The sequence below is a fragment of the Ambystoma mexicanum genome, chromosome 9 (genome assembly GCF_040938575.1).
Source record: "Ambystoma mexicanum isolate Mex_15411 chromosome 9, UKY_AmexF1_1, whole genome shotgun sequence".
NCBI classification, from domain to species: domain Eukaryota; kingdom Metazoa; phylum Chordata; class Amphibia; order Caudata; family Ambystomatidae; genus Ambystoma; species Ambystoma mexicanum.
Window position 1 is genome coordinate 848703064 of NC_090931.1, and position 27767 is coordinate 848730830.

Genomic DNA, 27767 nt, shown 5'->3' on the forward strand with positions numbered 1-27767 from the left:
ACATTTCTAATGTTGTTAGTGTAAAGACTCTTGCGGGATCCGGCTTTCTTGGCCAAGTATTTCCATAGGTGTATGTGTTGTCCAAGCAGCCAATCCATTCAATTGCCCTTTGGCCTCCATTATGCGAGGATAGTCTGGGATGCTGGTGCTAGCCTAACGAAGAGTCCAGGTTAACAGCCAGCACTGTGTGCAATGCCATCCGATACATGGACACTTAAACTGTGCCCGCATGCAAACACAGGCAGAAGCCCTCATGACAAGTTTGGTGTAACTAGCTGCGGTAATTCCGCCAAACTTGTCTATTGTTGCCACCCTTGCTTGTGACGGTAAATCCTCGATCTTCTGAGTTACCCCCTATTACGCAGTCCCATATGACTCCTTCAGGAAATGGAGTAAACATCAACAGTGATTATTCTGACTGTAAGAATTCCTCTATGTTTGTTTGTTTGTTTGTTTTTTTTATTTGTTATGCGCACCAGACCTGTAGGTAAAAGGGCACAGCAGAATGAAAATGCAAGGCTTACATAGTTACAAACACAAGTTACAAAATTAGCATAAATACAGAATTTTACAGAAGGTCAAAGTATACACATATATACAGCGGTATCAACATATACAGAAGGGAAAATCCTTTACTGATGCAAGAGAGGAGCCAAGCAGTGTGCAAGGGTGTACACATACACAAATCACCTTCGTGTAGGCTGGGCCCTAGTAGCAGACATACAGGGTAATTCATAGAATTTCGCAGAAAAGTGTCGCAAGCGGCTGGCGCAGAGTGTCCGCGTGCGATTGACTGCGCCAGGCACGTGCGCTAAAACCGATTTCCGCGCACAGCGTATTCATGGATTTCATGCTCCCAAACCAGCCGTGGCGCAGAGTATCGCAGCGACCCTGCAGCAGCGCCAGTAACGCCCCCAAGAACGCCCTCGCGCAAGGAAAAGCCAGCAAAATCGCTAAATCATCGCAAAGGGCTGCGCTAACCCTGGACCAGTTTACAGGGCAGCCAAACAAGGAACGCAAAGCGGGTAACGTGCATATCAGGGGTACACGTGAAGTCATACACGCGATTAGCCAGGGTAAGTGTATTACAGGGGTACACGTGAAGTCATACACGCGATTAGCCAGGGTACGTGTATTACAGGGGTACGCGGGAAGTTTAACACGCGATTGGCCAGGGTATGTGTATTACAGGGGTACGCGGGAAGTTTAACACGCGATTGGCCAGGGTACGTGTATTACAGGGGTACGCGGGAAGTTTAACACGCGATTAGCCAGGGTAAGTGTATTACAGGGGTACACGTGAAGTCATACACGCGATTAGCCAGGGTACGTGTATTACAGGGGTACGCGGGAAGTTTAACACGCGATTGGCCAGGGTACGTGTATTACAGGGGTACGCGGGAAGTTTAACACGCGATTGGCCAGGGTACGTGTATCACAGGGTTACGCGGGAAGTTTAACACTCGATTAGCCAGTGTAAGTGTATTACAGGGGTACACGTGAAGTCATACACGCGATTAGCCAGGGTACGTGTATTACAGGGGTACGCGGGAAGTTTAACACGCGATTGGCCAGGGTACGTGTATTACAGGGGTACGCGGGAAGTTTAACACGCGATTAGCCAGGGTAAGTGTATTACAGGGGTACGCGGGAAGTTTAACACGCGATTAGCCAGGGTACGTGTATTACAGGGGTACGCGGGAAGTTTAACACGCGATTGGCCAGGGTACATGTATTACAGGGGTACGCGGGAAGTTTAACACGCGATTGGCCAGGGTACGTGTATTACAGGGGTACGCGGGAAGTTCAACACGCGATTGGCCAGGGTACGTGTATTACAGGGGTACGCGGGAAGTTTCACATGCGATTTGGCCAGGTACGTGTATTACAGGGGTGCGTGGGAATTATCACACGCGATTTGGCTTGGTACGTGTATTACAGGGGTGTGCGGGAATTATCACACGCAATTAGGCTGGGTGGGTCCTCACAGGTGTTCCCTGTACACCCTCCACAGCCCCTGCAGGCAGCCCACAAAACAGGGGACTACCCTGCACACCTGCTCATGTCCCCCTGCACCCCCACCCCCCAGCAGTGCAGGGGCACCCTCCACCAGGCCCCCACTCATGTCTCCCACCACCCCCACCCCCCAGCCACCAGGGTCACCCTCCACCAGGCCCCCACTCATGTCTCCCACCACCCCCACCCCCCAGCAGTGCAGGGGCAGCCTCCACCAGGCCCCCACTCATGTCCCCTATCACCCCCACCCCCCCGCCACCAGGGTCACCCTCCACCAGGCCCCCACTCATGTCTCCCACCACCCCCACCCCCCAGCAGTGCAGGGGCAGCCTCCACCAGACCCCCACTCATGTCTCCCACCACCCCCACCCCCCAGCAGTGCAGGGGCAGCCTCCACCAGGCCCCCACTCATGTCTCCCACCACCCCCACCCCCCAGCAGTGCAGGGGCAGCCTCCACCAGGCCCCCACTCATGTCCCCTATCACCCCCACCCCCCCGCCACCAGGGTCACCCTCCACCAGGCCCCCACTCATGTCTCCCACCACCCCCACCCCCCAGCAGTGCAGGGGCAGCCTCCACCAGGCCCCCACTCATGTCTCCCACCACCCCCACCCCCCAGCAGTGCAGGGGCAGCCTCCACCAGGCCCCCACTCATGTCTCCCACCACCCCCACCCCCCAGCAGTGCAGGGGCAGCCTCCACCAGGCCCCCACTCATGTCCCCTATCACCCCCACCCCCCCGCCACCAGGGTCACCCTCCACCAGGCCCCCACTCATGTCTCCCACCACCCCCACCCCCCAGCAGTGCAGGGGCAGCCTCCACCAGGCCCCCACTCATGTCTCCCACCACCCCCACCCCCCAGCAGTGCAGGGGCAGCCTCCACCAGGCCCCCACTCATGTCTCCCACCACCCCCACCCCCCAGCAGTGCAGGGGCAGCCTCCACCAGGCCCCCACTCATGTCCCCTATCACCCCCACCCCCCCGCCACCAGGGTCACCCTCCACCAGGCCCCCACTCATGTCTCCCACCACCCCCACCCCCCAGGAGTGCAGGGGCAGCCTCCACCAGGCCCCCACTCATGTCTCCCACCACCCCCACCCCCCAGCAGTGCAGGGGCAGCCTCCACCAGGCCCCCACTCATGTCTCCCACCACCCCCACCCCCCAGCAGTGCAGGGGCAGCCTCCACCAGGCCCCCACTCATGTCCCCTATCACCCCCACCCCCCCGCCACCAGGGTCACCCTCCACCAGGCCCCCACTCATGTCTCCCACCACCCCCACCCCCCAGCACTGTGGGGCACCTGCCAGTAGGCCCCCACCCATGTCCAACTCATGTCTCCCACCACCCCCACCCGCCAGCACTGTGGGGCACCTGCCAGTAGGCCCCCACCCATGTCCAACTCATGTCTCCCACCACCCCCACCCCCCAGCACTGTGGGGCACCTGCCAGCAGGCCCCCACCCATGTCCAACTCATGTCTCCCACCACCCCCACCCCCCAGCCACCAGGGTCACCCTCCACCAGGGCCCCACTCATGTCTCCCACCACCCCCACCCCCCAGCAGTGCAGGGGCACCCTCCACCAGGCCCCCACTCATGTCTCCCACCACCCCCACCCCCCAGCAGTGCAGGGGCAGCCTCCACCAGGCCCCCACTCATGTCCCCTATCACCCCCACCCCCCCGCCACCAGGGGCACCCTCCACCAGGCCCCCACTCATGTCTCCCACCACCCCCACCCCCCAGCAGTGCAGGGGCAGCCTCCACCAGGCCCCCACTCATGTCTCCCACCACCCCCACCCCCCAGCCACCAGGGTCACCCTCCACCAGGCCCCCACTCATGTCTCCCACCACCCCCACCCCCCTGCCACCATGTGCAGCCCCCACCAGGTCCTCACAATGTGCGTAATGGTCAGCCTCCACAGCCAAAAAGCCCTACCAAGTAACCCATTCACCCACATGGAAATGGAAATCACATGTTACACCCCCAATGTTCATGAAGCAAATGAACCCATGTCCGTCACACACATATTTTCCAATTGAATGGGAAAACACACAACATGACATGCATGAAACCAATGAGATGAAACCACACAGTGAACAATGTAAAAAAAAATGTATTAGAAAAAAATACGAATGCTAAAGAAAGAAAACTAACTACAATGCAAATGTGAAAAAAGAAGCTGCATGTCCGCATAAAAACACAAAACTAGAAAATCTAATCCAAAAAATTTTGTCCAAAGTGAAATGTCAAAACTCTCCGTGCAACAAAGAACTATGTACAAAAATAACAAGGGTCCATCATCACAACAGAACTAAGGAAACCTCCTAAAAAACCTACCTAAATATCAACTATATACAAAAAGTGGAGCAGTGTCCGTCGACTCCAAATCATAAGAAAAAACAAAGGAAACCTAAAACTAAAGAACTATATACAAAGGCGGCGGGCAAGTCCAGCGGCTCACTCTGTGGTGTTCCGGGCCAGGGCATCATCGAACTCCTGTTCGATGTCCCGGAGGCGGTCCAGTTCCATGGCCCCGAGGGTCCGCAGGGACGACGCCGTGTCCTCCTCCAACCCCCTGCGGATTGCCTCGAGGCACTCGGCCCGCCTCAGGGCCCTCCGCATGGAGTTCTCCGCCCTGACCATTGTGAGCCGCGCCTCTTCCGCCCGCCGCCGCTCCGCACCTATGGCGTGGCCCAACCGCTGCCACACGGAAGACACTCTCTGTCCTGGGTCCTCCTGCCCTCCGGCCGATGCCTGCCCCTCCGATGTCGAAGGCCCCGAGCCTTCATGGCTCCCACCATCTTGCTGCTGCTGCTGCTCTGCCTCTGCCCGTGCACTGCCTCCTGCTGCCTGCACATCCTCCGCCGGCTGGGGTGCAGTTGTTGATGTGGCCACCCCTGCTGGACGTCCGACTCCCGACTGTGGCAGGGATGCCTCCTCCACCAGCCTGGCCGCACTGTCAGAGGCAGCTCCACAGGGCACCCAGGTGACTGATGGGTGGGAAGATGGCACAGAGGACGACTGGCGCGTAGGGGGTCCAGTTGAGGAGGGGGTCGGAACAAGCCCCATCAGACGGAGGAATCCGGTCTGGGTGACCTGTCCCAGCAGGCTGACGTGGTCAACGAGCCATTCGAGATGACGTGCAGTCTCTCCATGAAAAGACTGCAGGTCACCTCGCATGGCCCGTTGACGCAACGCCACACCAGCCAGGACAGGCTCAACCCGGACCTGGATAGCCACGTCCGCAGGCAGAGGAAGGCCAGTTGACGTCAGCTCATCCCCTGCCTGAAAACGGGTCTGGACGTAGGCATCCCTGCTGGTGCAAGATGATGCAGGGACAGGATCGGGGACAGGATTGCACACAGGCACCTCCGCGGCCGCCTGTGCTGCCTCCTGTCCCTGGTCCTGGACTGCACCACTAGCACCAGTGGGATCCCCACCTCCAGACCCCGTCTCTGGTGCTTGCGCGGCCCCCTCCTCCACCAAACCCCCCACCAACCTGGATGACTCTGTGCCATCTTCCCCTGTTGGGCCCTGTGGGGTCCCAGCTGCCCCTTCTGCTGCCGAGGAGTCCAACTGCAACCTCCGCCTCTTGGACCTCCCCCCGGCAGCTGCGGCCTGGGACGCGGCACCGGACTCCTCACTCCCCGACGAGATGACAACACGGGAGGGGAGCCGGGCCTTGCGTCTCCGGCTGGCGGTCGGATCCCCGCCGCTGTGCTCCACAGCACCTTCTACGCCCTCTTCATCAGTTGACGCTGCAGACAGGGAGAAACAAAACACAGGCATCAGGGCACTGTACAATGGACACATACACGCATGACAGTTGCACATGAGTGGCATTGGCAAACCTCAGACATGTCATCACAATCCCCAACACACATGTCATTGCAACTGGCACACATGAGCCATACCACAGCCATATCGCAACTGCCACCACCATCCCTACACATACAACAGCATCAGCAGCCAAAGGGGAGCCATACATCACATGCAACACAGGAAGTGCACCACACATGTACACACACCACCACACTTGCATGCATGTCTACACCTCTGCCAAGTGTCGCACTGTTCAGACCGGCATCCATGTCACATCTGCCAATCAGGCTTCCACATACCGCTGTCACATGCATCCATGTAGCATCACTGTTGCACCTTTGACAAATACACACACATGCACATGTACACAGTGCTCATACATGCAGCCGAAAACAACATACATGCCTGACATCACGGACATGTCTACTTACATACACATTCATCCAAACATGTGTGCACGCACAACTGCATTTGCCATGCAAGCCCACACACACAAGCACCATCCATGTCTCACACATTACAGCCCTCGCATGTGTCAGCCCCACGGCCCTGTACACCCCCACCCATACTCCACCCCATACAAACAGATGTGCAACCGGCACAATGGGGAATGATCACCACACGCCCTGCTCACAACCAGGATGCATGTACACTCACCGCTCGACTCCAGACGGCTCTGCTTCTCTAGGACCTGGACGTGGAGCGCTGGGGATATGCGTTCCAGGACCCCCATCTGTTCTTCCGACAAGTGGCCCCGGCGCCCCTTGGCATCCGCTGCCTTCAAGAGGCGCCGGGCCTTGTTCAGGGTCCTGGACCTGAAGTCCTCCCAGCGCTTCCTGACATGTTGTAAGTCCCGGACTGCCACCCCCTCCGCGTTGATGGCAGTCACGATGTCTGTCCAGATCCGAGTCCGTCCTTCCTTGTCGGCGCGGGAACTTCCAAAGAGGGCATCATACTGCCCCAGGACTTGCTCCACCAGGACACCAACTTCGGTGGCACTGAAGCTGGTGCCCCTCTGCCTCTCTGGCCGGGGGTTGTCAGTGGTCACAGATGGTGTTAGCCCCGACATGACAACCCCAGAGGCAGGAGTGGGTGGGCAACTGGGTCCTGGGGCTGGGCTGTGGAGCGATGGAATTCCAGTCGGGAGTCTTCTGTTCCAGCAGGGGTGGTCACAGCAACAGCACCCCTGGCTGATGTGCAGGCAGCAAATGGCAGTGCACGTGGGCAGCAGGCAGTCAGGCAGCAGCAGATAGCAGGTGGGAGCGTGCTCGGGGCTCTGGGGGGCAGTAAATCGGCCTTCTGGGCAGGAGCGTGGTCTCCCGTGTGCTCACGCGTGGCCAGCTTGGTACGGAGTGAATTGGCACGTGAAAATCCTGCACGTCAGCGTGAAAACCGAGGAAAGGCCCTTAGCGCGTAAGCGCGTCAGCACGCATACGCGATTCCATTGGACCAAAGGCCCTCAGCGCGTAAGCGCGTCTGTGACGTGACCCGCACGGGTGTTTCCCACACAGCACGTGATGACAGAGCACACGTGGAAAGACTGCACGTCAGAGTCTCATTGCGTGTGATTGGTGGAAATGGCCGTACACCGGGATACAGGTGCGCTGACGTACTTGCGTGTGTAAGTGTCCGCGCACACCTCATATACACGTACATAGGCCAATCGCGTGTACACGCACTTTTGTCCAATTACACGCGATGAGACTCTGACGTGCAGTCTTTCCACGTGTGCTCTGTCATCACGTGCTGTGTGGGAAACACCCGTGCGGGTCACGTCACAGACGCGCTTACGCGCTGAGGGCCTTTGGTCCAATGGAATCGCGTATGCGTGCTGACGCGCTTACGCGCTAAGGGCCTTTCCTCGATTTTCACGCTGACGTGCAGGATTTTCACGTGCCAATTCACTCCGTACCAAGCTGGCCACGCGTGAGCACACGGGAGACAACGCTCCTGCCCAGAAGGCCGAATTACTGCCCCCCAGAGCCCCGAGCACGCTCCCACCTGCTATCTGCTGCTGCCTGACTGCCTGCTGCCCACGTGCACTGCCATTTGCTGCCTGCACATCAGCCAGGGGTGCTGTTGCTGTGACCACCCCTGCTGGAACAGAAGACTCCCGACTGGAATTCCATCGCTCCACAGCCCAGCCCCAGGACCCAGTTGCCCACCCACTCCTGCCTCTGGGGTTGTCATGTCGGGGCTAACACCATCTGTGACCACTGACAACCCCCGGCCAGAGAGGCAGAGGGGCACCAGCTTCAGTGCCACCGAAGTTGGTGTCCTGGTGGAGCAAGTCCTGGGGCAGTATGATGCCCTCTTTGGAAGTTTCCGCGCCGACAAGGAAGGACGGACTCGGATCTGGACAGACATCGTGACTGCCATCAACGCGGAGGGGGTGGCAGTCCGGGACTTACAACATGTCAGGAAGCGCTGGGAGGACTTCAGGTCCAGGACCCTGAACAAGGCCCGGCGCCTCTTGAAGGCAGCGGATGCCAAGGGGCGCCGGGGCCACTTGTCGGAAGAACAGATGGGGGTCCTGGAACGCATATCCCCAGCGCTCCACGTCCAGGTCCTAGAGAAGCAGAGCCGTCTGGAGTCGAGCGGTGAGTGTACATGCATCCTGGTTGTGAGCAGGGCGTGTGGTGATCATTCCCCATTGTGCCGGTTGCACATCTGTTTGTATGGGGTGGAGTATGGGTGGGGGTGTACAGGGCCGTGGGGCTGACACATGCGAGGGCTGTAATGTGTGAGACATGGATGGTGCTTGTGTGTGTGGGCTTGCATGGCAAATGCAGTTGTGCGTGCACACATGTTTGGATGAATGTGTATGTAAGTAGACATGTCCGTGATGTCAGGCATGTATGTTGTTTTCGGCTGCATGTATGAGCACTGTGTACATGTGCATGTGTGTGTATTTGTCAAAGGTGCAACAGTGATGCTACATGGATGCATGTGACAGCGGTATGTGGAAGCCTGATTGGCAGATGTGACATGGATGCCCGTCTGAACAGTGCGACACTTGGCAGAGGTGTAGACATGCATGCAAGTGTGGTGGTGTGTGTACATGTGTGGTGCACTTCCTGTGTTGCATGTGATGTATGGCTCCCCTTTGGCTGCTGATGCTGTTGTATGTGTAGGGATGGTGGTGGCAGTTGCGATATGGCTGTGGTATGGCTCATGTGTGCCAGTTGCAATGACATGTGTGTTGGGGATTGTGATGACATGTCTGAGGTTTGCCAATGCCACTCATGTGCAACTGTCATGCGTGTATGTGTCCATTGTACAGTGCCCTGATGCCTGTGTTTTGTTTCTCCCTGTCTGCAGCGTCAACTGATGAAGAGGGCGGAGAAGGTGCTGTGGAGCACAGCGGCGGGGATCCGACCGCCAGCCGGAGATGCAAGGCCCGGCTCCCCTCCCGTGTTGTCATCTCGTCGGGGAGTGAGGAGTCCGGTGCCGCGTCCCAGGCCGCAGCTGCCGGGGGGAGGTCCAAGAGGCGGAGGTTGCAGTTGGACTCCTCGGCAGCAGAAGGGGCAGCTGGGACCCCACAGGGCCCAACAGGGGAAGATGGCACAGAGTCATCCAGGTTGGTGGGGGGTTTGGTGGAGGAGGGGGCCGCGCAAGCACCAGAGACGGGGTCTGGAGGTGGGGATCCCACTGGTGCTAGTGGTGCAGTCCAGGACCAGGGACAGGAGGCAGCACAGGCGGCCGCGGAGGTGCCTGTGTGCAATCCTGTCCCCGATCCTGTCCCTGCATCATCTTGCACCAGCAGGGATGCCTACGTCCAGACCCGTTTTCAGGCAGGGGATGAGCTGACGTCAACTGGCCTTCCTCTGCCTGCGGACGTGGCCATCCAGGACCGGGTTGAGCCTGTCCTGGCTGGCGTGGCGTTGCGTCAACGGGCCATGCGAGGTGACCTGCAGTCTTTTCATGGAGAGACTGCACGTCATCTCGAATGGCTCGTTGACCACGTCAGCCTGCTGGGACAGGTCACCCAGGCCGGATTCCGCTGTCTGATGGGGCTTGCTCCGACCCCCTCCTCAACTGGACCCCCTACGCGCCAGTCGTCCTCTGTGCCATCTTCCCACCCATCAGTCACCTGGGTGCCCTGTGGAGCTGCCTCTGACAGTGCGGCCAGGCTGGTGGAGGAGGCATCCCTGCCACAGTCGGGAGTCGGACGTCCAGCAGGGGTGGCCACATCAACAGGTGCACCCCAGCCGGCGGAGGATGTGCAGGCAGCAGGAGGCAGTGCACGGGCAGAGGCAGAGCAGCAGCAGCAGCAAGATGGTGGGAGCCATGAAGGCTCGGGGCCTTCGACATCGGAGGGGCAGGCATCGGCCGGAGGGCAGGAGGACCCAGGACAGAGAGTGTCTTCCGTGTGGCAGCGGTTGGGCCACGCCATAGGTGCGGAGCGGCGGCGGGCGGAAGAGGCGCGGCTCACAATGGTCAGGGCGGAGAACTCCATGCGGAGGGCCCTGAGGCGGGCCGAGTGCCTCGAGGCAATCCGCAGGGGGTTGGAGGAGGACACGGCGTCGTCCCTGCGGACCCTCGGGGCCATGGAACTGGACCGCCTCCGGGACATCGAACAGGAGTTCGATGATGCCCTGGCCCGGAACACCACAGAGTGAGCCGCTGGACTTGCCCGCCGCCTTTGTATATAGTTCTTTAGTTTTAGGTTTCCTTTCGTTCTTATTATTATTTGGAGTCGACGGACACTGCTCCACTTTTTGTATATAGTTGATATTTAGGTAGGTTTTTTAGGAGGTTTCCTTAGTTCAGTTGTGATGATGGACCCTTGTTATTTTTGTACATAGTTCTTTGTTGCATGGAGAGTTTTTACATTTCACTTTGGACATAATTTTTTTGATTTGATTTTCTAGTTTTGTGTTTTTATGCGGACATGCAGCTTATTTTTTCACATTTACATTGTAGTTAGTTTTCTTTCTTTGGCATTTGTATTTTTTTCAATACATTTTTTTTTCCATTGTTCACTGTGTGGTTTCATCTCATTGGTTTCATGCATGTCATGTTGTGTGTTTTCCCATTCAATTTGAAAATATGTGTGTGACGGACATGGGTTCATTTGCTTCATGTACATTGGGGGTGTAACATGTGATTTCCATTTCCATGTGGGTGAATGGGTTACTTGGTAGGTCTTTTTGGCTGTGGAGGATGACCATTACGCACATGATTGGGGATTGTGAGGACCTGGTGGGGGCTGCACATGGTGGCAGGGGGGTGGGGGTGCAGGGGGACATGAGTGGGGGCCTGGTGGAGGTTGAGCCTGCACTGCTGGGGGGTGGGGGTGGTGGGAGACATGAGTGGGGGCCTGGTGGAGGGTGACCCTGCACTGCTGGGGTGTGGGGGTGATGGGAGACATGAGTGGGGGCCTGGTGGAGGGTGACCCTGGTGGCTGGGGGGTGGGGGTGGTGGTAGACATGAGTGGGTCCCTGGTGGAGGGTGACCCTGGTGGCTGGGGGGTGGGGGTGGTGGGAGACATGAGTTGGACATGGGTGGGGGCCTGCTGGCAGGTGCCCCACAGTGCTGGGGGGTGGGGGTGGTGGGAGACATGAGTTGGACATGGGTGTGGGCCTACTGGCAGGTGCCCCACAGTGCTGGGGGGTGGGGGTGGTGGGGGACATGAGTTGGACATGGGTGGGGGACTGCTGGCAGGTGCCCCACAGTGCTGGGGGGTGGGGGTGGTGGGAGACATGAGTTGGACATGGGTGGGGGCCTGCTGGCAGGTGCCCCACAGTGCTGGGGGGTGGGGGTGGTGGGAGACATGAGTGGGGCCCTGGTGGAGGGTGACCCTGGTGGCTGGGGGGTGGGGGTGGTGGGAGACATGAGTTGGACATGGGTGGGGGCCTGCTGGCAGGTGCCCCACAGTGCTGGGGGGTGGGGGTGGTGGGAGACATGAGTTGGACATGGGTGGGGGCCTACTGGCAGGTGCCCCACAGTGCTGGGGGGTGGGGGTGGTGGGAGACATGAGTTGGACATGGGTGGGGGCCTGCTGGCAGGTGCCCCACAGTGCTGGGGGGTGGGGGTGGTGGGAGACATGAGTGGGGCCCTGGTGGAGGGTGACCCTGGTGGCTGGGGGGTGGGGGTGGTGGGAGACATGAGTTGGACATGGGTGTGGGCCTACTGGCAGGTGCCCCACAGTGCTGGGGGGTGGGGGTGGTGGGGGACATGAGTTGGACATGGGTGGGGGACTGCTGGCAGGTGCCCCACAGTGCTGGGGGGTGGGGGTGGTGGGAGACATGAGTTGGACATGGGTGGGGGCCTGCTGGCAGGTGCCGCACAGTGCTGGGGGGTGGGGGTGGTGGGAGACATGAGTGGGGCCCTGGTGGAGGGTGACCCTGGTGGCTGGGGGGTGGGGGTGGTGGGAGACATGAGTTGGACATGGGTGGGGGCCTGCTGGCAGGTGCCCCACAGTGCTGGGGGGTGGGGGTGGTGGGAGACATGAGTTGGACATGGGTGGGGGCCTACTGGCAGGTGCCCCACAGTGCTGGGGGGTGGGGGTGGTGGGGGACATGAGTTGGACATGGGTGGGGGACTGCTGGCAGGTGCCCCACAGTGCTGGGGGGTGGGGGTGGTGGGAGACATGAGTTGGACATGGGTGGGGGCCTGATGGCAGGTGCCCCACAGTGCTGGGGGGTGGGGGTGGTGGGAGACATGAGTGGGGCCCTGGTGGAGGGTGACCCTGGTGGCTGGGGGGTGGGGGTGGTGGGAGACATGAGTTGGACATGGGTGGGGGCCTGCTGGCAGGTGCCCCACAGTGCTGCGGGGTGGGGGTGGTGGGAGACATGAGTGGGGCCCTGGTGGAGGGTGACCCTGCACTGCTGGGGGGTGGGGGTGGTGGGAGACATGAGTGGGGCCCTGGTGGAGGGTGACCCTGGTGGCTGGGGGGTGGGGGTGGTGGGAGACATGAGTTGGACATGGGTGGGGGCCTGCTGGCAGGTGCCCCACAGTGCTGGGGGGTGGGGGTGGTGGGAGACATGAGTTGGACATGGGTGGGGGCCTGCTGGCAGGTGCCCCACAGTGCTGGGGGGTGGGGGTGGTGGGAGACATGAGTTGGACATGGGTGGGGGCCTGCTGGCAGGTGCCCCACAGTGCTGGGGGGTGGGGGTGGTGGGAGACATGAGTTGGACATGGGTGGGGGCCTGCTGGCAGGTGCCCCACAGTGCTGGGGGGTGGGGGTGGTGGGAGACATGAGTGGGGCCCTGGTGGAGGGTGACCCTGGTGGCTGGGGGGTGGGGGTGGTGGGAGACATGAGTTGGACATGGGTGGAGGCCTACTGGCAGGTGCCCCACAGTGCTGGGGGGTGGGGGTGGTGGGGGACATGAGTTGGACATGGGTGGGGGACTGCTGGCATGTGCCCCACAGTGCTGGGGGGTGGGGGTGCAAGGGGACATGTGTTGGTGTTCAAGGAGACATGTGCCTTTGCTGGGGGGCATGCCCATGTTGGGTGGGCTGCCTGCGGGACATGACCAGGGATGCAGGGTAGTCCCCTGTGGTGTGGGCTGCCTGCAGGGGCCGTGGAGGGTGTACAGGGTACACCTGGGAGGACCCACACTGTCAAATCACATGTGGGACTCCCCGGCACCCCTGAAATACACGTACCGTGCAGAAATCGCGTGTAAAACTTCCCGCGCACCCCTGTAATACACGCGCCCAGGCTATTCGCGTGTAAAACTTCCCGCGCACCCCTGAAATACACGCGCCCAGGCTATTCGTGTGTAAAACTTCCTGCGCACCCCTGAAATACACGCGCCCAGGCTATTCGCGTGTAAAACTTCCCGCGCACCCCTGAAATACACGCGCCCAGGCTATTCGCGTGTGGAACTTCCCGCGCACCCCTGAAATACACGGGCCCAGGCTATTCGCGTGTGGAACTCCCCGCGCACCCCTGAAATACACGCGCCCAGGCTATTCGCATGTGGAACTTCCCGCGCACTCCTCAAATTCACGCGCCCAGGCTATTCGCGTGTGGAACTTCCCGCGAACCCCTGAAATACACGCGCCCAGCCTATTCGCGTGTGGAACTTCCCGCGCACCCCTGAAATACACGCGCCCAGCCTATTCGCGTGTGGAACTTCCCGCGCACCCCTGAAATACACGCGCCCAGGCTATTCGCGTGTGGAACTTCCCGCGAACCCCTGAAATACACGCGCCCAGGCTATTCGCGTGTGGAACTTCCCGCGAACCCCTGTAATACATGTAGCCCGCTCCCCCAGGCCCGATCGCGTGAGGAACTTCCCGCGCACCCCTCAAATTCACGCGCCCAGGCTATTCGCGTGTGAAACTTCACGCGAACCCCTGAAATACACGTAGCCCGCTCCCCCAGGCCCGATCGCGTGAGGAACTTCACGCGAACCCCTGTAATACACGTAGCCCGCTCCCCCAGGCCCGATCGCGTGTAGAACTTCCCGCGCACCCCTCAAATTCACGCGCCCAGGCTATTCGCGTGTGAAACTTCACGCGAACCCCTGAAATACACGTAGCACTCTCCCCCAGGCCCGATCGCGTGAGGAACTTCACGCGAACCCCTGTAATACACGTAGCCCGCTCCCCCAGGCCCGATCGCGTGTGGAACTTCACGCGAACCCCTGTAATACACGTAGCCCGCTCCCCCAGGCCCGATCGCGTGTGGAACTTCACGCGAACCCCTGAAATACACGTAGCCCGCTCCCCCAGGCCCGATCGCGTGAGGAACTTCACGCGAACCCCTGTAATACACGTAGCCCGCTCCCCCAGGCCCGATCGCGTGAGGAACTTCACGCGAACCCCTGTAATACACGTAGCCCGCTCCCCCAGGCCCGATCGCGTGAGGAACTTCACGCGAACCCCTGTAATACACGTAGCCCGCTCCCCCAGGCCCGATCGTGTGAATAACTTCACGCGAACCCCTGTGATGCACGTACCCTGCAAATCGCGTGTGACACTTCCCGCGCACCCCGGTATACATGCACACGTATTTTTTGTCAGCGGGTGTCCGTGTTTGTGGGTACCCCTTTGCACGTCATTTTTCCTGGAGGGCCACAGTATGGGACATTCATCATGGCAGTATATAGGTGCTATTTGTTGGCGCACCTTTTGGCGCACATTTCTTACAGCCGCAGAGACGCTACCGCCTCCTTTCTTGTGGCGGTCGTGTTTGTGCCTGTGCGCTGGTTTGAGCGTGCGCTTTTTTCCCCTATTCTATTCCATGAATACGTGTTGTAGGCGAGCGTGTGGGCGTTCCGCGCACTTGTGCCCTGTACTTCCCCCGTGACGCCCACGTTTTGGCAAGTTGTTCCCCATTCCGAGTGTTACGCCCGTGTTCCGCCTACTTTTATTGCGTGCGCCGCGCTATGTGCGAATTTCGCTGTGGCCTGTGCGATTTTCGCTGTGACCTGGCGCACGCTGTTAGATGGCCTGTGCGCCAACGTGCGCCGCGCACTTTTTTTTCGCACATCCGCTGGTTTTCTCGCGCACGGCCTTCCATGAATCGACGTGCGCTGCTTTTCGTGCGATTTTCGCACGTTCACTGCGATTTTCGCTATTCCACTGCGATTCGCACGTTTTTGCCCACTTGCGCCGCGCTAATTATTCCATGAATCGGCCTCATAGTCTTACAGGTCACAGCTAGGGGTCTGTAGTGATTATATGTTGTATAACATTTTTTCTGAAAGGACAGTAGTGTTGGGCAGCTCTCAGGTCGTGAGGCAGTGAGTTCCAACATTTGGCAGCCTTTACAGGGAAGCTATTACCACAAATGGTGGTAAGTTTGTATTTGGGTATGGTCAGACAATTAGCATTGCCTGTTCTAGTAGGCCTATGAGTGATTCTTCTCTGGAGTTTGGCAATCAGGTACGTGGGTGCCATGTTGTTGAGGGCTTTGTGTGTCAGAGATAACAACTTCAGCTGCATTTTGTTATCTGTGGATAACCATTTATGGTGTCGTCTAAGGGGGGAAATGTGGGTTCTTTTGTTTATGCCTAAGGCTGCTCTTAAGGCATTATTTTGTAGGGTTTGGAGCTTGTGAATAGTAGTTTTATTAGCACCACTGTAGAGAGCACTGCAGTAGTCAATTCTGGAAAGTATTAAAGCTCTAGCCAGGATCAAGCAGCTCTCGTCAGAGAGGAATGGCTTTCCCGCTCTAAGAAGCTTACACGTGTAGGCTGCTGCGGAGGTCAGTGATTTGATCTGTTTATCGAAAGACAGTGTAGAATCTAGGTAGAAACCGAGGGTTTTTACCTCTTTGGAGACTTTAATGGTATTCCCATCAATGTTGAAAGAGGAGAATTCCTGCCCTAGTTTTTTGATATTAGCTTGTGAACCCAGAATTATCAACTCAGTTTTATCATTGTTCAAGCAAAGGCCGTGGGTGGCCATCCATGCTTGGATGATAAGATATACTTTGTTCACCAACCCCGTGTCTTTACTGTGATCCCCAGGAAGCGGGAGGAGAATCTGGGTGTCATCTGCGTAGTTAGTGTAGGTGACACCCATATTGTCCAGATTATCAAACAGAGGTTTGGTGAAGATGTTGTAGAGAGTTGGTGAGACACAGGATCTGTGAGGGACCCCGCAGAGAATGGGGGTAGGGTCAGCCGCTGCCGAGGGAGAGAAGACTCTCATTGTTCTCTCGCTAAGGAAGGACCTAATCCATTTAATAGCTTCCAGTGAGAAGTGGGCAGGAGAGTCAAGGTGTTGGCAGAGGACATTGTGGTTGACCAGGTCAAACGTGACTGAAAGATCAAGAAGGACCAGAAGTACTGATTTCCCTTTGTCCCTCAGCTCGCAATTTGAGTCTTTAAATCAATAAGGGCTGTTTCTGTTCTGTGTAGCGGGTGGAAGCCAGATTGTCTATTACCCAGGAGATTAAACTGTTCAAGGTGTTTTTGAATTTGCATGTATGCGGCTTTATCTAGAATTTTGAGTAAGAATGGGACCGTAGTGATGGGTCGGTAGTTGGTAGGGATAAGTGGGTCTAAGGTGGTGAAACCTACAGCATTATTGTAATATATGTTTTCCAATTTTCCTCTAAATCAATAATTCAGTAGAATGATAAAAAATGGCAATGCATCAATTACCGCCTATTTTGTATCCTTTTCCGCGAACCTGGCAATGAGGTACATAGCGTGCTCTTTGGAAGATGGTGATCTGATGCTTAATTGCAATAGGTGGTTGTTCCCCCTAGGAAGGTTGGAGGTACAGAGGGGTTCACAGATATATGGTACTTACAGTCTAATTAAGATTCATATAATTTTAATGAGGAGGTGTCAATAACTACAACTCAAAAATATAAGATTCTTCAATAGTAATGTTTACAGGTGTCTCAGTCAGCGGGATACAAAGGATGAACAATGGTGTGTAAGGGAAGTGGAAAAAAAGGATAGCCGACTCAATAGAGAAACTGGAGAAGGGACTCAAGAAGTGGCCGCGTAGAGGCAGGAGAGACCACAAGACTGAAGAGCAACTAATAAACAACGAGTACCTGCAGCGGCGCGATGCGCCAGATGTGTACGGCAGCATCCAGATATTCACTCAACGTCTCCACTCCACTACCTACTCTGACCTAGAAGTGAAAATACGTTGACGGCCGCTCCCAAATGCCATTTTGGAGAGGTTGACTTCAATGAGAAGGGCTCATATTGCTGTCATGTTACTAGGAAGTCCTCGCTCCGAATTGATCCAACCCTGCCGCACCGACCAACAGCACATATGGTTATTCCTGACAAAGCGGCAGTAACTCCATTACCTCCACTTTGCTGCCTCTTTCCTGAAGAGCCACATTATAAGATTAGTGGTAAATTGGAGGACATACCACCAGCCCAGTGCTTTCGGCATCTTCTCCTCTTCAGAAATTACTGCGGACAGAACGACCACAAGTGATAATACCTCGAAATCCCATGAATGCGGACTAACACCACTGTTACCCCACTTTTAATCTGACAGTAAATCCAGCAGACCAATGGGCGGTAACGGTATAGAAGTTTGGCAGTAATTCCTCAGGGTTCATTGTGAACTGGTAATGAGGCCCTTTACACTGTGAAGTGAACGTGGAGGCCTCGGGGTGACTGACCACAGGACAAGGCACTTGATAAGCAGGTCAATCCCACAGAACTGGCACTGGGGTGATGGAAGAGGGATAGCGTGCAGTGTGGCACAGTGCACGCGGCCCATTTGCAGTGGTGTTTAAGGATCTTCAAACCTAATTATATGCTGCTTGTCAAATATTATATTTAGTGCCACATCTTGGGTGCCACATGTTGGACAATATGCTCAATTTTTCACTCAGTGCATAAACGCAGAGACTTTATTCAGCCGCGTAGCGCTGGTGCCAGCTTTTGGTGGCACTGGGCCAAGGTGTATTACGGCTGCTATGCTGGTTAAATCAGCCAGCACTGAGCTGAAGCAGCTTCGTTATCCCGTCAGCGCAGCCTCTATGCGGAACCCTTATGCAGCTCGACATTATCACCGCCTGTGCTGAACTACCAACGCCCTCTATGCAAACAAGTACAGTAACGCAGGCAAGGGGGCACACGCGTGTCGGTGGCCACTGCAATTGGTCACTTGATACATGTGTTTCTACTGAAAGCCTTGGAATTGGGTATTTGACTCTCTCCGTCACTTTCATAAGTAGCACATGCACGTTTTCAGCTGCCTGGCTAAGGAATTACAGAATTTCTATTCTCAGAGTTATACAAATGAAAACAAGAATGCCATGTTCTGACATGTAAATGACAGGCCAATACATCCCAAGTCTTAACACTGTGAACATTCATGTTTAAACGGAAACACGTGTTACACATGGCATGGGCTTCGCCTCACTTGTCATATATGATGAAAGCGTGTCGTAAGTATTCCTTTTCGGGAGGGGTTGTGTGTGGAAGGGAGGGTTACCATAGATTAGGTGGGCAGTATGCTCCAAGAAGATTTGCAGAAGCCCCATAAGTGGTCTTTAAGGTCCCGAGTAGACCCCATAGACAACCCGTAGTCCATAGTCCATCAAGGAGCCATGCAAGGAAATGTGGCTCACGTGTTGGTAGCGAAGATCAACACTATATAGAAGGTGGATGGGCTCAGAGCGCAAAACAGCCCAGTGATGTGAACACAATACATATATAGGGTCTGAGTAGGTTATTATAGATATAATTATAGATGAATAGCTATCAACCATTGCGCCATATTCTACCAAAGAGCTTGAGTGACATCTGATAGACAATCAGAGTGAAGCGATGAGTTGCCTAGGAAGTCACCTGGAACCCAGAGGTGGCGTGAACCCTGTAGTTGAAAGCTGCCCATCTGCAATCATACGCTGTGTATAGGCCACCAGTGATGCCCTCTCACAACCTGAGCTGTCCTCATTGACAAGCATTGCAGGGCATGTTCAGTTCAGGCTCGAGGGAACACAAGAAAGCATACACAATACAGTTACCCCTGCCAGCCAATCATAGCCCCTTCAACGGGGTCTCAGCATGCCCATGAGAGCCAATGACAATAGCACATTCTCTGCCATGATGTCACAGCAGTTGATTATGAATTCCATAGCCCTCTGCAGTGACATCACAAGAGGTCATTGTGGCATTGGGGAAAGTAAATAGCTGGTGATGGCTTCCAATGGGATCAATGCACAATTAAAATATAACCTTTGATGCACAAAAAAATATATAATGCAATCATTGTTCATTAAATCCTCAATTAAGAACAGACATCAGCTTTAAAAATAGGTTTAGAACACAAAGTAGAGGGTTATATCAGACTTGCATTCGGCGCAAGCAGTAATGTTGGAGAAGTTCTTCCCAGTGTATAACTTAGCCAGCGGTAAGTCTCAGAATGGTCTCCATTTTAGAAAGAATTCACAAGGAAGTCATGGCCCCTCACAGTGTGTGCCACGTGGATATTGTGCACATTGAGTTCATAGTTCAGAGGCTAAGGATGTCCACAAGGTGATCAATGGCAAAGCCAGACATTCACTAATGTGACCCCAATGTTAATGGAAGATGTTGTGTGAATACTACAAAACCTGAGCCAAGCAGACAAACATTGTTCATTGTTTTGAGACTGAGACTAAGGGTCGAAGTCACATAGGGCACATGTATAGCTCTCCAGTCCTTCAGAGAGCTGTGATACACAAGAAGGGCTTCAGGGGGTGATGAGATAGCACCGGGCACCACGTCACACTGCACTGTCACCAGGTAGACAATGTCCAGACAACAGGGCTTTCCTCCCTACAAAGTGCCCATTAAGATGTGGATGGGTCCTGCAAGGGCATGATTTAGGCTATGGCCAAGGGGAAAGAAGCTCTCCTTAATGAGTTTCAAAGAATGTGATGTGATGATGGGTATTCTACAAGGCAGGTCATTCTATAGATGGGAGGTTGGTAGGCTCATGGTTCTTAATACAGCTCCAACAGGATGGCGTTCACAGGGTGGTATTAGCCAAACCATGCTGTTTCACTTGGGTACTGTGACACCTGATGGTCCAGAAGGCTTCCTATATCATCAATGGGAGGGACAGAGCAAGACGAGTACGTGGGAGAAGGGTTGCCTCGTCATAGGAAGATAGCTACACGCAGAGGGCGATCCCTGGCCCTATGCTCAGTATGTTGGCAGGTCATCACTGGACCCTGACTCCTAGTCACATTCTAGCAAAGCAGAGACACACACACCGGCAAGCTACTGCAGATGTGGGTCACCTCCAGTTACACTGCCGCCTGACACCCAGTGAAGAGTGGTGGCAATGGACAGGCGTGTGTCCAGCCAACGTGTGGCTACTCTCTCAGTAAACACAGCTGTATAAAAAGTGGAAAATGCTCAGTAGATTCAAGCTGTCATCTGCAAAAAGTCTCGTAGCTGCTGGGCACTCTCAAACAAAGACGCAAACCAACAACAAAGGTAAAAAAGCCCCTTCCGTTCAGCAGTAGGCCGAATAAAAGGCCGTTTTAATGAGATGTCAAACCTTTACAAAAGCATCTGTGCAGTTTCATCCAGCACCTGTCTTACAGTGACCTTTGGTAACATGGCAATTATAGGTTTTCTCCTGAGAAAGTACCTTCCCATTAGGCATTCAGTTAGACAATTTCAACACCACGTTTCAATAAAGGGCTCCTCAAAGGGAAGACAACATGCAGGTTTGAACCACTTGTTGATGTTCTGGTCTGTTAACTGGTTCTGAAAAGTACTCTGTAACCCCCAAACGACCTTCATGGTGCCTCATTAGCCTCATCCGTGGTAACACCCACACATCAATGGCCTTAATAGGGACACGTGATATGTTTTCCTCATGTTTCCGTTGAGCCAATCTGATGGACTGTATCGTTCCAAGTCTGGGTCACACAGAACGAGGAAGTGCGCTCCTGCAGACACGCTCTTTGTAACTTTGGTGTGTAAGCAAGAGTCTTGCGCCAGACCTCATTGAGGGTTTTGGGATTATTTGCTAAATGTGTGTAGATGGAATAAGTGACCCTGAAGGTAAAGGGTCCTTTTGCTGGTACAACGTCCTTTCATCGCGGGAGGTTTTTTCGCTGTTTTTTTTCTACCGCAAATTGTTTTATGAAAAAACCCATCTCATTTTTATGAGGAGTGTTAGAAAATGATATATATATATATATATGTGTTGTGGGTGTTTGTGATTAGATAAAAAAATTAAAGGGAATGGGGGATTTGGGGATCCCCACCGAAAATAATTGTAAAAAAATTTGATGGGTTTTTTTATTAAAAAATTCACGGTAAAAAAACCTGCAAAACAAAACATCCCTCAATGAAATGACATGAACCCCTTTTGGTCCACCGACCAACTTTAACTGAGGTCACAGCAGCGCAATGTTGTGACCTCTCTGTAATAACTTACAGTCCAAATCACATATGTTATTTTAGATACCCAGCAACCGCCTATGGGTCACATAGGACAATGAGCACTTTGCTCTCTCAGGACAATTTATGCCTTGTACATACGTGCAATGCAGCATCAACATGAACCCATGGATCAAAGGAATCATGCATCTAGCACACACGCATTGTCAACAAGTTGCTAGAAATCACTGGCGAAAAATAAGTGCATCTACACAAACAGAGCTGTGGCTTCATCCAGCGTCAAGCTCTCCCACATGCACCTCCGCCTGCACCCTTCTGATCGCCGTGGCTGCCCAATGTGTCAGGAAGTCCTACCTCAGACTCCCATCCCAAAAGACATGCGCTGTACATCCAATGTGTCTAGTTCTTAACCCCTCAGAAGCAGACCGGAATATTCTGCACTGACAGGCGTATGCCATTCTCTAGATTCCCAAAGATTCCCAGTGATCCCAAGCCGATGCTTGGAGAATCTCTGGCCAGCAGATATGAACTTCTTAAAGAATATGACCTGACTTTATTACAGCCAGGCTATAAAGATGGCTCTGCTTCCCACTGCTTCCCACACTTACCCACAAAGGCCTGCTCCTTCCTAATGGACTTGCTGAATTCCCCAACGCCTCACTTTGGGCCTTATTGCAAGTGTGGTAGTTATACATCTGCCATAATCCCACCAAGCAGAATTACCATTGCTGCCACTTAGTCCCACTGATTTACCACGTCCTTACAAGTGGCAGTAGGTGGTGTAAGTCCCCGTGTTTCGGAGTCTGTAGCACTCCATTGGAATTCTGAGGATTTTGTTGTTTTTTGACAGCAAGGGGGAACATTTACCTTTAGCATTTTACTGGAGGAAAATCATTCAATTTACCACTAAAGTTGAAGTATGGTGGTAATCCAGCAGTCATTAATTGGCAACATATTTACCAGTGCATTACCACCATTTATTCCTGCAGCGACATTCTCGGAATGAGGCCCTTTGAGCCTTATTTAAGTGGCCAGGCTTTTTTGTAAGTGTTTGTGACGATTTTTGGCAGTATGCAGTCTGAAGTGCTCTAAAATTAGTGAAATAAAGCATAGCACATGACTGGCAGTGGCAACCAGCCTAAGCCAAGACACTGATCTCCACCCGCACCAATGAGCAATTACACACTCAGGCTCTGGTGCACTTTACACATCAGTACCTATTCACCCTGAGCATGGCTACTGAGAATGAGTGATTCTATAACTCGTATACATGAGTCGGGATGTTGCTTTAACATCACCCCGAAAGAACAATCAAGTAAAACACGTGTGCTACATAAAAAAACAAGAAGAAAAACTGTTATAAATGTTTGTTTAAGACAATATTTGAAAGTTTGCTAGTTATAAAATATGTCTTTGTATTGTTATAAACTAAATAATATAGGTTAAAAAAAGGAAGAAAAACTGTTCTTATCAAATCACTTAGTTAATGCAGTCAATATTACATAAACAATGCCTTTATAACCCGACTCTATTAATTGGAAATGTGTCTTATTCACTAACTCTTTACACCATATGTTTCGTCACCATGTATTATTAAACAAACAGCAGATCTGTATTATGTATCAGCGTCATCGTGTTCCAGCACACAATAAGTATCTGATGCTTACAGCTCAGACTTAGTGATCCCTATGTAAGCAGAATACATGTTGCAAAAATAATTAATGATGATGTGCAATTACTGTCTTTATTAAAATGGTGGCAAATGCAATCCACGGATGAGCCCCCACTGGAAATTCTTGCAGTCTAGCCAAATACCAGCCGCACGTGCGATGCTTTCTGTGTAGGTCCAAATGTGGCACCTTTCACCAGGAGATAATGGACCTATCCAAATGTACACAATATGTTCGTAGCTGTGGAAACACCTATTGCGGAAACATGCCTGTCACCGCGGAGGGTCCAGAGCAGCCGTATTTGTCGACTCCACATAAACACTACACGGACTAATGCAGTGATCTGCGTGTCTCTCTCTTTAAATCAGATTTCATTTGGGGATATTTTGTACTTGTGCATCTTGGCAACTTTACCACCTTATCATGTGCATTCATATCAATTGTGAAACAGGTACCATGTGCTGTGCTCTAACAGTACTGAATGTAGATATTCGCCTTTCCTGTGCAGTTATCTAGATTAAACGACAATAGTTGTCTTATGCCTTTAAACATTCGATTAAATGTTCATCTTGCAGAAGTGCACCCCAGTATCTGGCCTCCTGAAGAAAATCACGCAAACACTCAACAACTCATTAGTTGTGGCTATTAGGTGGAGCTAAAGCACAACCTATAAGCCAAATTTATTGCATTCAAATAGAGCAAGGGAAAAATGGCATACGAGGAGGGATACAAAGCTTGCAAGTGTTGTTTGGCTATTTACCCAACCATTGACTGCCTATGGCCATGCATATACCTATGGCCATTCCCACCCACTTCCTGCCTAAAACACATCCTGCTGCAAATCTCTTTGAGATAACCTTGTCAAGCCATACCATCAAACGTTGTGCTTCAAGCACCTGCAGGTGTATTTTCAAAGCATTCGTCTGAGAGTTAATGACTTAATTGCAGTTCCAAACGCACTACTGGTGTAATTAAAATGTCTTAACAAGGCCTGCCTTCAGCCCCATGATTTATAAGCACTATGCATCTCTGTCACTGAAGTTCTGCTAAAAATAAGCATTGGCAAAGCCAACTATTTTGCCTTGGGTATAAGTATTAGGCATTTGCCAGGCACTGCAATTAGATACCTAGATACTCGCCCCATTTTGCAGCTGATACCATCAATGGCCATTACGACCGTGCCTGGAAAATGCCTTGCAAATGCCTGCGCAAGAGTCCAAACTGTTGGCATCGCCAGTGCTTGTTTTACATGTCATCACCCTTCAACCAGACTGAATCTTCCGGATCCTAAAAGGGCTTTGCAAGCAGTTGACATGGATCACTCCTATTTCAGTTCCACTTGCAAGGCGATCTACTGCCCTTGCTTCAAGAAAACTCCAGGTGTTGCAGCGCTTTCACAAGGCACACTCAGTATGAGTGTGGGAAAAGCAATAAGCAGATCACAATGTAGGAAGCCCAAATGCACATGGGCCACGTGACTCAAGGCGGGAAGCGTGAGAGCAAGGGAGGAGAAGGAAGGAGGTAGTAAGAAAGGGAGTCAAGGCACAACATGGAAACATGGCCGATGTTACCTAGCGTGCTGATGTAAGGTGACAACGGACGTCCACGGATAAATGCAGTCAAGTCTAGCGGGGCCTTTACACCTGCAGGCAATTACAGAACAGAACATGTCACGGGACAGACACAGAGGGTCGTGCATGCACATGCAACCTGGCTTTCACATAGAGGTGTCATGGAGGCTGCGGGAGGGTGCACGAGCTGCACAACACAACAGGCAAGTACCTATCCATCAGGCCGATGCAGTCCTGGATGCGTGGGCCTATGCACCTGCGAGAGCGGAGCGGAGAGGGACAAAAAGAGAAAGAGAAATATGGGAAAACATCCAGTTACTTACAAAAGAATTGCATTAATAACTCTGCGTGTCACACATTTAATTACAGTTCTCAGAAGAGCTTACCCAATTATAACCTGTGAGCCGGCGAGGCCCAACTGTTTGATCCGCAGATGGCGGGAGCGAACTATTGCTTTGCACCAAGCCTTCCAACAGCTGCCGGGAACTCCGGTCAGCGGGAGGGAGGCCCGAGCGTGTCCCACCTGCATGGAGAGGCTGTTTTTCGAATGTGCACGCTCCATTCTCAGTTACCTGCCCCCTGTAAGCCATTCTTGTTTAATCCACCAAACCGTTGATTACCGAACAATGGACGCCATTTTGTTTCGAGAGCTCGCGTGGCCTGAGTGGCAGCAGCGGAGGCGGACTATTCCAGGGGGCGGCTTTCCCTTGTGCTTGTTCAGGATGTCGTTATGAGACCTTGGAGTTTCTGAGGGACGTGCAGCCAAGCCAGCAAAGCAATGCCCTTGAACATGTGGGGTGGGCACTCAGTGGGATAGAGCCCGTGGGCGTTGCACTTGCTCCGTTTTCATGCACGGAAGGACATGTGCATTTGAGAAATGCCTTCTTAAGAAAAGCTCAGCTCCCAGAGAGATACGCCCTAGTTCAGATGTGATGGTATATCTGAGTGTTTGCGGGTGTGGGATGGCCTCCCAAGCATGTACTGTTGGTGTCTTGTGAATTTGTCCCCAAATTTAGCAAGGCAAGCAATGCAGGCATCTCAGATCAGCCACGTTTGGTGGGTGTCAACCGCCTTGTACATAGTCCACACTTATAGGAAGCCCTATTACCCCCTCCCCCCCAGTCCCCATGCACTTCAGTGGGCTCCCACACACCAAAACCTCGGATTTCACCACCCTCAGAGCCTGAACAGGTTGGGAGGTATGGAATTCAAATAACCAGATGAATGTAAACAAGTCAGTTGAGGTTGTGGGCTCTGTATTCACGCGCACAGCTCCAACCATTCCCCACACTCCTTTGGCTGCTCCCTGCGGTCCGTTCAACGTGCTTGGATTGTGCTTGCAAAAGCGCCATGGTAGGAGAAGTACGTGCCTTGCTTTCTGAATAGCTTTCAGAAACTCGTTCCATTATAACCTTCACTCGTACACATCCCTTCAGGGTTCCCTGAGATGCCATTTGCCTGAATTGCCCCAAGAAGGCCGAGCAAGCCAGCAAGACCTCTTCCCATTGTTGGGGGTGCCCGTTCTTGCATCAGCTGCACATTGGATGGCAGCAGGGATGCACTCCTTAGGACCCCGAGGTCTGCAAACAGATCTGAAAGATGAGCAATGACTTCACATGCATTCCCAGGCCACAGCCATATTCCATCTCAGCAAACCCATGACCTCTTTCCATTTCTCTGCCCATCGGTACCCTCATCTCCTATTCGCTCACTTCTTCTCCTCGTTCCTTGCACAGACCATGCACGGCCTGCTTGACCCCGGACAGGGGTACAACATGCCACCTTTATGGACAGGCTTTGTTGCCGTAAAACCACTTGTGTGTGCAGTGCAGACGCTTGTTGACATAACGTTACATATCCAACATGAATATTCATTAGACCCATGTGCATCCCTCCAACTGAGCCAAATCCGATATATTTTACATTCCTGAAAACCTGTTCCATTTGTCAGCTTAAGGGCCCCTGTTGTGCATCAATGGACCACACACAAAGGTGTGCTAGAGTCTACCATACTTAGTCCTTTTTTGGCTTTGTTCAGAGGAAGGAGATCAACATTATTCAATTTCCTAACCTGCAGGTTTCTGCCACACCTGTCCAGCACAATCGTAGATTTGGATAGCCTATGATCAAGAGAATTTATGCACAGAGTACCCTCAAAAGCTGACCTCCCAATTGTCCATTTTGCTGTGCTTGTGGAAATAAGACTGTTGACCTCGGATGAACTTGGCTCACACTTCCTACCTGGTCCAGGATGACCAAGGGTGTAAACATTATTCCTAACAATGTCTACAGTAGAACAAATGCTTGAAAAATATCTGCCCAAAAACACCTTACTGCACTAAATCATGAGTGCATTTAAAAACACTGATGGAAAGTGGGGAGACACAACCAGGGCCAGCTATTAAAAAGGACTGAAAAATACATCTAAACACAAGTAATAACTCGAAGCATGATATCACAAAAGCAATGCATAAAACACACACATATTTTTCAGAAAGCATACAGTGAGATCTTTTTTTATACACATAAATGATCACATGGCACTGAGAATGGCAACCTGGTCTAGGAGGGGAGGTCATTTATGGAGGTACAGTTGCTCTGAGGTGCACAATGAAGTTGTCAGCTCTCACAATCATCCCGCAGTTCTGGACCCTCAGAACATTTCCCGAGCATGGGCCAACATCGCTTCTGCAATAAGCTCTGCTGCGGAAGCACAAGCATTCAACCTAAGATGCTGGACCTACTCCATGTTAGACAAAAGCAGGCCAGATGGGTACAACTTTGTGCATTAACAACTGTAACGTTGTAATGCCATTTGGCAATGATGCCTTCTGGAATTGTAGGAAGAATTCCTCGCAAGGAGATTTTACCTTGTGCCGGACACTCGACAGAAA

General features: G+C 53.3%; 1 protein-coding gene across 4 annotated transcripts in view; it reads right to left on the bottom strand.

Moving 5' to 3' along the window:
• The window catches only part of ERBB4 (erb-b2 receptor tyrosine kinase 4), a 2687977-nt gene that overhangs the window by 523023 nt on the left and 2137187 nt on the right, over positions 1 to 27767 (bottom strand). For 2 of the 4 annotated variants that reach the window (XM_069615918.1, XM_069615916.1), the window contains exon 16: positions 24874 to 24945. In XM_069615918.1, the coding sequence (XP_069472019.1) occupies positions 24874 to 24945 (72 nt within the window). Of the gene's footprint in view, positions 1 to 24873; positions 24946 to 25084; positions 25130 to 27767 lie in introns of all 4 variants that reach the window. The other 2 variants (XM_069615919.1, XM_069615917.1) reach the window with 1 other exon arrangement.